The sequence below is a fragment of the Bufo bufo genome, chromosome 1 (assembly GCF_905171765.1).
Source record: "Bufo bufo chromosome 1, aBufBuf1.1, whole genome shotgun sequence".
NCBI lineage: Eukaryota > Metazoa > Chordata > Amphibia > Anura > Bufonidae > Bufo > Bufo bufo.
In genome coordinates this window covers 42,067,298-42,079,357 of record NC_053389.1, presented here as the reverse complement: position 1 = coordinate 42,079,357, position 12,060 = coordinate 42,067,298, and the positions used below count along the sequence as shown (strand labels likewise).

Genomic DNA, 12,060 nt, shown 5'->3' with positions numbered 1-12,060 from the left:
GTCAAAACATAAAGTTAGCAATCAACATGGATTATTAGGAAATTAGGGAAGCAGGTATGTATGCGATACATAGGGGCCAAATCAGCCCAGATGCACATATGGACAACCAACCAGGCAATCAGCCCAGCAGGACTGAAAACAGTCATCGGGCCCCCGAAGCCATGGGGCCGAAGCGGTCATCGGGCCCCCGAAGCCATGGGGCCGAAGCGGTCATCGGGCCCCCGAAGCCATGGGGCCGAAGTGGTCATCGGGCCCCCCGATGAATAACATGCAAGGCGAAATATAGTTAGGAACGAGACCTGACCGACGTGGAAGGTGACCCCAATATGAGTTCAACTGCATGACCTGAAAAGACGAAGGGAAAGGTGACAGAAAATTGACATAACAACAGACAAACTAAAATTAAACCTGAATAAAATAAGCTGGCAAGCAGGTAAAGATATGTCATTCAAAAGCATAGCTGCACAGGTGGACTGACAACCGTTGGTCGGACCCCTGAAGCCATGGGGCCGAAGCTACCACCAGTGGCCCATGGGGCCAGGATGCGAACCTTAGAATTAAGGACGGCTGGGGAAAAGATTGGGGCTTAACCCAACGGGTTTAGTAATCAACCGGGACTCGATAACCTAGAAAGACAAAGACATGGGGTAAAGCTTCTTAATGAAATGAGGCTGAAATGAACCGCAAGTACCAATCTGTAAAATATAAATGAACAAAAGAAAACTTCTGAAAGGTGTGCCATGGAAAATAGTATCAGATGGCCGTATGACCTACCAATGTCGATGACAAGCGTGAGAGTCCCCCTATGGCGGGAGCCATGCGTGAGAGAGAGTCCCCCTATGGCGGGAGCCATGCGTGAGAGAGAGTCCCCCTATGGCGGGAGCCATGCGTGAGAGAGAGTCCCCCTATGGCGGGAGCCATGCGTGAGAGAGAGTCCCCCTATGGCGGGAGCCATGCGTGAGAGAGAGTCCCCCTATGGCGGGAGCCATGCGTGAGAGAGAGTCCCCCTATGGCGGGAGCCATGCGTGAGAGAGAGTCCCCCTATGGCGGGAGCCATGCGTGAGAGAGAGTCCCCCTATGGCGGGAGCCATGCGTGAGAGAGAGTCCCCCTATGGCGGGAGCCATGCGTGAGAGAGAGTCCCCCTATGGCGGGAGCCATGCGTGAGAGAGAGTCCCCCTATGGCGGGAGCCATGCGTGAGAGAGAGTCCCCCTATGGCGGGAGCCATGCGTGAGAGAGAGTCCCCCTATGGCGGGAGCCATGCGTGAGAGAGAGTCCCCCTATGGCGGGAGCCATGCGTGAGAGAGAGTCCCCCTATGGCGGGAGCCATGCGTGAGAGAGAGTCCCCCTATGGCGGGAGCCATGCGTGAGAGAGAGTCCCCCTATGGCGGGAGCCATGCGTGAGAGAGAGTCCCCCTATGGCGGGAGCCATGCGTGAGAGTGAGTCCCCCTATGGCGGGAGCCATGCGTGAGAGTGAGTCCCCCTATGGCGGGAGCCATGCGTGAGAGTGAGTCCCCCTATGGCGGGAGCCATGCGTGAGAGTGAGTCCCCCTATGGCGGGAGCCATGCGTGAGAGTGAGTCCCCCTATGGCGGGAGCCATGCGTGAGAGTGAGTCCCCCTATGGCGGGAGCCATGCGTGAGAGTGAGTCCCCCTATGGCGGGAGCCATGCGTGAGAGTGAGTCCCCCTATGGCGGGAGCCATGCGTGAGAGTGAGTCCCCCTATGGCGGGAGCCATGCGTGAGAGTGAGTCCCCCTATGGCGGGAGCCATGCGTGAGAGTGAGTCCCCCTATGGCGGGAGCCATGCGTGAGAGTGAGTCCCCCTATGGCGGGAGCCATGCGTGAGAGTGAGTCCCCCTATGGCGGGAGCCATGCGTGAGAGTGAGTCCCCCTAAGGCGGGAGCCATGCGTGAGAGTGAGTCCCCCTATGGCGGGAGCCATGAGTGAGAGTGAGTCCCCCTATGGCGGGAGCCATGCGTGAGAGTGAGTCCCCCTATGGCGGGAGCCATGCGTGAGAGTGAGTCCCCCTATGGCGGGAGCCATGCGTGAGAGCCTCTTATGGCAGGAGCCATGCGTGAGATCCTCTTATGGCGGAACAAGTATCAGATGACCATGCGAACTACGAATGACGATGCCAGTCGTGAGGTCCTATAAGCGAAGAGCCACTCGTGCGAGCCTCTTATGAATTTTTTTTTTTTTATTATTATTATTTTTTTTTTAAATAAACCACTTATGCAGCACCAGAATGCCTGGGGACTCGCATAACCATGACCCCCTCCAACAGCAAACCTGGAGCACTAATCAGCCTACAACCATGTCGTACCCCTAACAAACAAAACATGAAAAAACGGTCATGGGGCCCCCGGAGCCATGAGGCCGGATCAGTCAAAGGGCCCCCGAAGACAGAGGGATGACGTTGCAGTGACGATAAGTAATTAAAACGTAAGCTGGACCTGATGGCATATGAAGCGACTTGAATGATTGGATTGGCTAGAAGGTGGCCTAAGGAAGATGACTGCCAACAGGCGTTAAAAATGTAGACATTAGTAATCCGAAGCACGTGCATACATAAAACACTAACCACCGCGAACCATAAAGGTAAACATGAAATTGAAACAGATATGGGAGAAAAAACAAGAGCCTGAGGCATTGCAAGTTCGCTAAGAGAAGTCTCTTATCATGACAAACAAATAAACAGCTTGTGAAAACATAGCAGGAAACTTACTGGCCCACTGACCTCTGCTGAGGAGCTGTTTGGTGAACTGGGACAGGAGACCAAGCTGAGTGAATACGAACCAGAAGTAAAAGGAGACCAGTCTGAGTGAATATGAACCAGGATTAAAACAGAAAGTAGGCCTATGGAATGTAACAGACCACCGAGGAAGGGAACGTAAGCCTGAAAAGAACGCAGTTATGTTTGTCGGGAGAGCAATACCAGAGCGGTGGGTGCAGACTGCCCCAGTGGGATTGAGCAAAACAATGACGTAGCAATGAACAGGAGAATGCAGCTTTGAGTGTGAGCAGAGTACAACACATGATGTAACAACAAATGGGTGAATGCAGCTTTGGATGTGAGTGGTACCTAAAAAACATGGTATGGGCGCAGCTCTGAGTATGGGTAGCGCATGAAAAGCATGGTATAAAGCAGACGTATAAATGCAACCTGAAAGTGAGCAGAGTATTGACGTGATGCGAAAGCAGACATGTGGACGCAGCTCTAGTAGTGAAAGGAGTGTAGGACAAGATGTGAAAGCAGACATGTGGACGCAGCTTTGGATGTGAACAGAAAATTAACTTGATGTGACAGCAGACATGGAAAGCGGCTTTGGTGGGGTATACGACCTGGTGTAGCAGTAGAAGTGTGAACACAACTTTGGGTATAAGCAGAGAATGAAATTTGGTATAAACGCAGCTCTGGTTGTGAGTGGAGCAAGGTGGGAACACCAGTGTGGTGCGTCCAGAGCATGAAAACGGAGTAACAGTAGCAGCTATGGCAGTAAGCCGAGTATACAACATGTAATAACAGGCGTGTAATACGGATCCGGTTGTCAGCTGGGTACGGAATGAGATGTAACAGCCAACAGGTGACCGCAGCTTGAATGTGAGACCAATCTGAGTGAATACGAACCAAGAGTAGAAAAGTGCAGGACAGTAAGGACGTGCGGATGCAGCATAAGACATGAAATAAAAGCCGAAAGTGTAAATGCCGCTCAGGATAACAGCAGAGCATGAAAGTGCGGCAGGGTTTTTAAGTACATGGAGCAGTGAAATACATGAAGTCTAAAGATGGTGGTAGCGGGGGGGGGGGGGGGGGGGAGACACATGGCAAGGAACAGCTACAGCATGAGGCCTAAACAATAACAGCTGCGTCCGATCTCCAAACGTGACATCACGTGCAGGCCGGGTAACTATTTTTACAGCAAACCGGCTGAAGTAACTTTACATACGAGACGAACAAAGCAAAGTGAAACTTGTAAGATTTATAGGAACTAACTCCTATTACCAACAAACAAAGTTGAAAAGAAATAGAAGTATTTAGGCCCAACGAACAAACCTGAGGTAGCAGATTCTGAGGCAAAGACGGTTCCGAACGGCCAGGAGAGACGGCCCCGGCCCAACCTACTTACATAGTATGGCGCGTGCATACCACGGTAGCAGAGAGCAAAATAACAAGCTCCATGCTGCAAAGAAAGACTCCTACCGCCAGAGAAGCGAGTTTGCTAATGACACCCAGCGGCAGCTGTGCACGTGAGAACACACGCCTGGAAGTGAAGGTGTGGCTCGTATATGAAGAGCCTCCGCCCCTCCCACAAATGCAGGCTGACTAATCAGCCTTACCAACTTATTCATTACATTTATCCAATCATTTGTTCCAAACTAAACCTTCAAAAAGACAGCATAGTCTGATATATAGTTTACCCTTCCCAGGCTCCGACCCACTAGCCAAAACTAATGTTTTTATCCTTTTGCTGTTTTTTTTTTTCTTTAACATTTCCGTTATTTTGCAATTTACTTTCTCTGCAACTTTTTTTAATTTCATTTTTTAACTGCAATTCTTTTTTTTTTTTTTTTTTAACCCCTTAAGGACTCATGACGTTCATTTATGTCATTTCTTTGCAGGACTTAAAGACCCGTGACGTACATGTACTTCATGGGGATCCGCGGCAGGGGTCCGGCAGTCACTGATAGCCGGACCCAGGCTGCATGCGCCAGCATCAGTGAAATCAGCACTGACCGCGGCATGTGCGATGTCGGGCGGGGATCGGAGCTGCCATCGGGTCCCCGTGCTGCTGTGACAGAGACCCGATGGCATGGAAGGTAGCCCGATGCCTTCCTTAGGCATCGGGGTTGCCTTCCGATGGAAAGCCTGTGAGATTCAGCCCCCTGGATCTCACAGGCAGGAAGCTGTATGAGTAATACACACATTATTACTCATGCAGCCAATGCATTCTAATACAGAAGTATTGGAATGCATTGTAAAGGGGATAAGACCCCCCAAAAGTTGAAGTCCCAAAGTGGGACAAAAAATAAAGTGAAAAAAAGTTGGAAAAATAAAGTTTTCCCCCAAAAAAATTTAAAATTTCAAGTAAAAAAAAACAAATGTCATTTTCCCCAAATAAAGTAAAAAAAAAATTGAAAAAAATAGGGAAAAAAAGAAAATTTGAAATATTAGGTATCGCCGCGTCCGTATCGACCGGCTCTATAAACATATCACATGACCTAACCCCTCAGATGAACACCGTAAAAAAACTTAAATAAAAATTATGCAAAATAAACATTTTTTGTCACTTTACATCACTAAAAGTACACCAAGCGATCAAAAAGGCGCCAAAATAGTACCAATCTAACCGTCACCTCATCCTGCAAAAAATGAGCCCCTACCTAAGACAATTGCCCAAAAAATTAAAAAACTATGGCTCAGAATATGGAGACACTAAAACATTTTTTTTTTTTTGTTTAAAAAATGCTGTTATTGTGTAAAACTTAAGTAAATAAAAAAAGTATACATATTAGGTCCGTAAGAACCTGCTATATAAAAATATAACATGACCTAACCCCTCAGATGAACACTGTAAAAAAAAGTAATAAAAACGGTGTAAAAAAAAAAACATTTTTTGTCACCTTACATCACGTGTAATAGCAAGCGATCAAAAAGTCATATGCACCCCAAAATAGTGCCAATCAAACCGTCATCTCATCCTGCAAAAATGGTACCCTACCTAAGATAATCGCCCAAAAACTGAAAAAACTATGGCTCTCAGAATATTGAGACACTAAAACATGATTATTTTTTTTTATTCAAAAATGATATTATTGTGTAAAACTTAAATAAAAATAAAAAAGTATACATATTAGGTATAGCCACGTCCGTAACGGCCGGCTCTATAAAAATACCACATGATCTAACTCCTCAGGTGAGCACAATAAAAAAAATTAAATAAAAACTGTGTAAAAAAAAGTCATTTTTTGTCACATCACAAAAAGTGTAATAGCAAGCGATCAAAAAGTCATACTCACCCCGAAATAGTGCCAATCAAACCGTCATCTCATCCCGCAAAAATTATACCGTACCTAAGATAATCGCCCAAAAACAGAAAAAACTATGGCTCTAAGACTATAGAGACACTAAAACATGATTTTCTTTGTTTCAAAAATTTTATCATTGTGTAAAATAAATTAAAAAGTATACATATTAGGTATCTCTGCGTCCGTAATAACCTGCTCTATAAAAATATCGGTGTAAAAAAACGGTGTAAAAAAAACATTTTTTGTCACCTTACATCACAAAAAGTATAATAGCAAGCGATCAAAAAGTCATATGCACCCTATAATAGTACCAATCAAACTGTCATCTCATCTCGAAAAAAAACGAGCCCCTACACAAGACAGTCATCCAAAAAATAAATAAAACTACGACTTTCAGAATGTAAAGACACTAAAAAATCATTAAAAAAAATGCTTTGTTATGTTATCAGATGAATGTTGTAAATAACAAAAAATAAAAACGGTGCCAAAACAGCTATTTCTTGTTACCTTGCCTCACAAAAAGTGTAATATACAGCAACCAAAAATCATATGTACTCTAAAATAGTACCAACAAAACTGCCACCTTATCCCGTATTTCCAAAATGGGGTCATTTTTTGGAGTTTCTACTCTAGGGGTGCATCCGGTGGGCTTCAAATGGGACATGGTTTCAAAAACCAGTCCAGCAAAATCTGCCTTCCAAAAACCGTATGGCGTTCCTTTCCTTCTGCACAATGCCGTGTGCCCGTACAGCAGTTTACGACCACATATGGGGTGTTTCTGTAAACTACAGAATCAGGGCCATAGATATTCGATCGGATTGAGTTCCTCTAGAGCGCTATACAAGGACTTAGTAACATAACATAACATAACAGATATTGGGCCAGATTTATCATTTTAAGACTGTAATAAATGTGGTTTGACGGTATCAGTTTATCCGTCAGTTAGCAGCTTTACAAAAGTCGCACATCTTTCCAAAAAAAGTTGAATGTTCTATTAAAAAGTCTCACAAGATAAGCATGGTCCTCACTGGAGTGAAATTGTGCATTTTTTTGCGACTTTTTAAATAGTCGCAATAGTAAATCTGTCTAGAGATTCATTTACATAAGAAAACACGCCCACTTTCAGAAAACTGGCGAGCATAGTGCAGAGCAGAAAAAAGTCGCAAATTTTTGCGCAGTTTTAGCGATTGCACAAAAATTTGCGACTTTTTCACCCCATTATTCTGACTTGAGCTAATGATAAATCTGGCCCATTGAGTTTTGTTTGGCTGTTAACCCTTGCTTTGTAAGTGGAAAAAAATGGATTAAAATGGAAAATCTGCCAAAAAAGTGAAATTCTGAAATTTCATCTCTATTTTCCATTAATTCTTGTGGAACACCTAAAGGGTTAACAAAGTTTGTAAAATCAGTTTTGAATACCTTGAGGGGTGTAGTTTCTAAAAGGGGGTCACTTTTTTGGAGTTTCTACTCTAGGGGTGCATCAGGGGGGGCTTCAAATGGGACATGGTGTCAAAAAAACTAGAGGTGGGACGAATCCAATTTTTTTCAAATCCGAATCCGAAAAGGTTCTCGAATATATCGAATCTTCGAATCTCGAATCCTACGAATCCTGTACATAATTGTGTGAACGGTGTAAGAAACAAAGTCAGACCGCTTCAGTTTGTCTGAACCTCCACCTCCCAGTCACGGTCGCACCCTATATGACCGCGATCGTTACGCCCCTGCTCCTATCACTACAGAACATACAGGGTAATACAGCACCACATACCTCTTACATCCAGTGACGTCTCCTTTGATGTAGATGTTCTCTTTCCTCATCTTCTCCTTTCAGACCAGACCACCATTTTTCAGCCATTTTTCATCTCTGCAGTTTGAGAAAAAAAAATCTTAGTTTACTACTTTTCTATCATCCTCCCATCTTCTGGACAAATTATCCTAACACCCCCAATACTGTGCCGCTGTGCTTCCCAATACTATACTGCAGAAACAGATAATACCCCTGATAATACTAGTACCACACAGAGCCCCCCATATAAAATACCCCTTCTTTGTGGCCTCAGTAGATGCCCCCATAGCGCCCCCCAATAATGTGCCAACAAGAAGTGGCCCCACAGTGCCACCCAATAATGTGCCAGTAAGTGTCCCCATTGATGCCCCCCTAATCATGTGCCAGTATCAAATGCCTCTCTCCTCCCCCCATGTGCCAGTATCAAGTGTGGAGTGCCTCTCTCCTCCCCCCCAATGTGCCGGTATCATAGTGCCATCTCCCCCCCAATGTGCCAGTATCATAGTGCCATCTCGCCCACAATGTGCCAGTATCATAGTGCCAGCCCCCCCCCCAATGTGCCAGTATTATAGTGTCACCTCCCCCCATAATGTGCCAGTATCATAGTGCCATCTCCCCCCATAATGTGCCAGTATTATAGTGCCACCTCCCCCCATAATGTGCCAGTATCATAGTGCCATCTCCCCCATAATGTGCCAGTATTATAGTGCCACCTCCCCCCATAATGTGCCAGTATCATAGTGCCATCTCCCCCCATAATGTGCCAGTATCATAGTGCCATCTCCCCTCATAATGTGCCAGTATCATAGTGCCTCCCCCCCAATGTGCCAGTAGTATCAGTGCCATCTCCCCCCATAATGGTCCAGTATCATAGTGCCTCCCCCCAATGTGCCAGTAGTATCATAGTGCCATCTCCCCCCATAATGTGCCAGTATCATAGTTTCCCCCCCCCCAATGTGCCAGTAGTATCATAGTGCCTCTCACCTCTCCTCCTCGCCAATGTGCCAGTAACAGATAAAAAAACAAAACACTTTTACTTGCCTCCGCTGCGATGCAGGCCTCTTCTGGGATGTGTCCCGCGCTGTACGGCGTGCCGCCTGCACCGGCCTCTGATAGGCTGCGGGCCTTGTGCCGGCAGCCTATCAGAGGAACAGAGAAAGGAAACGCCTCTCCCTCCCCTGTCGCAGCAGCGAAGCGCTCATCTTCTAGAGTGCCCTGCTGCCGCCACCACCAGTCTGGGCACCACCGGGATTCGTATCCGGTAAATTACGTCGGGATTCGAGTCCACGAATCCAGCAAGATTTGAGGGATTCGTGGATTCGACGAATCCCCCGTCCCATCTCTAAAAAAAAACATTCCAGCAAAATCTGCCTTCCAAAAACCGTATGGCATTCTTTTCCTTCTGCGCCCTGCCGTGTGCCAGTACAGCAGTTTACGACCACATATGGGGTGTTTCTGTAAACTAAAGAGTCAGGGCCATAAATATTGAGGTTTTTTTTGGCTGTTAACCCTTGCTTTGTAACTGAAAAAAATTGATTCAAATGGAAAATCTGCCAAAAAAGTGACATTTTGAAATTTTATCTCTATTTTTCATTAATTCTTGTGGAACACAACACCTAAAGGGTTAACAAAGTTTGTAAAATCAGTTTTGAATACCTTGAGGGGTGTAGTTTGTAAAATGGGGTCATTTTTTGGTAGTTTTTATTATGTAAGCCTCACAAAGTGACTTCAGACCTGAACTGGTCCTGAAAAAGTGGGTTTTAGAAATTTTCTGAAAAATTTCAAGATTTGCTTCTAAACTTTCTAAGCCTTCTAACGTACCCAAAAAATAAAATGGCATTCACAAAATGATCCTAACATGAAGTAGACATATGGGGAATGTAAAGTACCTTAATCTCAGAAAGGCCTGGATAAGTAAAAGCATTTTAAAGTTATCACCACATAAAGTGACACAGATTTGCAAAAAAATGGCCTGGTCCTTAGGCTGAATGCACACGGCCGTGGAACACAGACGTGAGCGGTCCGTGGTATCCCGGCCTGGCATCCTGCTGACAGCAGGAGCGCACAGCATCATTGGTTGCAATGACGCCGTGCACTTCATAGATCATACGAGTGTATTACTGAGGTGCTGCGGCAGCAGGAAGTGCACGGCGTCATAGCAACCAATGACGCCGTGCGCTCCTGCTGTCAGCAGGATGCCAGGCCGGGATACCACGGACCGCTCACGTCTGTGTTCCACGGCCGTGTGCATTCGGCCTTAAAGAGGACCATTCACTAGAATACAAAATCTAAACTAAGTATACAGACATGGAGAGCGGCGCCCAGGGATCTCCCTGCACTTACTGTTATACCTGGGCGCCGCTCCGTTCTCCCGGTATAGCCTCCGGTATCTTCATATGTTCGGCTCCACCCAGTTGAGCCTGCCGGCATCTGTTTCTCCCAGGCTGTAGCACTGGCCAATCACAGCGCTCAGCTCATAGCCTGAGAGAAAAAAAACCCTCTAAGGCTATGAGCTGAGTGCTGCGATTGGCCAGCGCTACAGCCTGGGAGAAGGATACGCCGGCAGGCTCAACTGGGTGGAGCCGAACATATGAAGATACCGGAGGCTATACCGGGAGAACGGAGCGGCGCCCAGGTATAACAGTAAGTGCAGGGAGATCTATTCTAGTGAAAGGTCCTCTTTAAAATTAAAAATGGCAGGGTCCTGAAGGGGCTAACCTTACATTCTGACGTTGTGATTTTGTTCTTGCAATTTTTATTAGCTTTTTTTTATTTTGTCTTCCTGTCTTTTTTTATAGTTTTTTTTATTTTAATTTTATTTCATATTTGTTTTTTCATTGGATTTTAGTTTTTTACCTCCTTTTTATCTCCTTGTGCATTTTTGCTTTAGCTTTTGGTTTTATACATACTGTTCCATGGTAAATTGTATGCCAAATCTCAAACTACTAACCAGACCCTAAAATTAAACCATATCCTAGAAAAGACCTTTGAATTAAATGAGACCCTAGACCAGACTTTCAAAATAAATCAGATCCTAGACCAGACCTTCAAAATAATGCAGACCCTAGACCAGACCTTCAAAATAAATCAGACCCTAGACCAGACCTTCAAAATAAATCAGACCCCGGACCAGACATTTGAAATAAACCCAACTCTGGACCAGACTTTAACATTATCAGATCAGATGTATTTCTACATGCTGCATACTGACGGTAAGACTGAGGTGAAGAACAATTTTCTTTTGGGGTGTATCGACCTTGTTCATTCTTTAAGGTGCAGCAACAAACCAAAAACGGGTCTCACGCTATATACGGGGATCTGTCAACAGCAGCGCCCAGTCTTCTCTGAGTAAGGCTCAACCACTCGTCAATAGTCCTGGAGCTTCATCCATCCTGTTTATCATATACAAGGTCGAGACGCTAACATCAGGGCTTTGCATGATGTGCTCTGAACGGCCAAAAGTGGGAGGAGGGCCTTTGAGCCACCTAGACTTTAGCACCTGGTCACAAATGCAACCACTACAGCCTGTAAAGTTGCCCCCCTATTTCCCAGAAATAGATATAACTGCACAGATATAGGTCAAGGATTTTTGATGCTCCCTATTGCACTAATAAATTTCTCCTTTTTTTTATAGACTCGTGATGCCTGTCACCAGAATGACACCGTCCTGGCCAACCGGAGCTCCCGTACAGCCTTCAACCTGAACATTGCCGCTACAGTCATTGGGATCGTTATAATCATTATCGCCGTGGTTGTTTATGTCCTCGTATTTACACGTATGAGATAAAACTCCATGAACTAAAAGAACTAAAAAAAACAAAAACTGACCAAAAAATGTAAATAAAGTCTTCTTAAAATGACCGGCGTGTGCTGTCGTGCTTCTATAAGGATGCCATGCAATTGCCGAAATTTTTTCAGATTTCTCGGTCATAGCTGTGACAGTAATGTGTGGTAGTGTTTTTATAGCATCCATTATCTGCAACTGTTGTTGGAATGGCCAAGGATCAAGAAAGGTTTAGAGAAACGGCAGCCTTCTATGATTATTGCGATTTGCGCGCTACACATCACGTAACACAGTGCAGATCTTCCTGTGCCCCGCCGCCAGCTCGGGGGGGGGGGCAATTGCCCCGTTTCCCCCCCCCCCTGGACCCGCCACTGCCAGAAATGACTGTGTAGATCCCGGAATCACAGCAACAAACTCAGAAATGGCTACCTACTGGCATACGCCACTTCAGTTTTGTAGAGTC

General features: G+C 45.6%; 1 protein-coding gene across 1 annotated transcript in view; it reads left to right on the top strand.

The window, feature by feature from the left end:
* LOC120986815 (transmembrane protein 233-like) overlaps positions 1-11,653 on the top strand; it is a 38,257-nt gene extending 26,604 nt beyond the window's left edge. The window contains exon 3 of the mRNA XM_040415520.1: positions 11,448-11,653. Within this exon, the coding sequence (XP_040271454.1) occupies positions 11,448-11,600 (153 nt within the window). The 3' untranslated portion in view covers positions 11,601-11,653. The remainder of the gene's footprint in view (positions 1-11,447) is intronic.
* Positions 11,654-12,060: the final 407 nt, after the last annotated feature.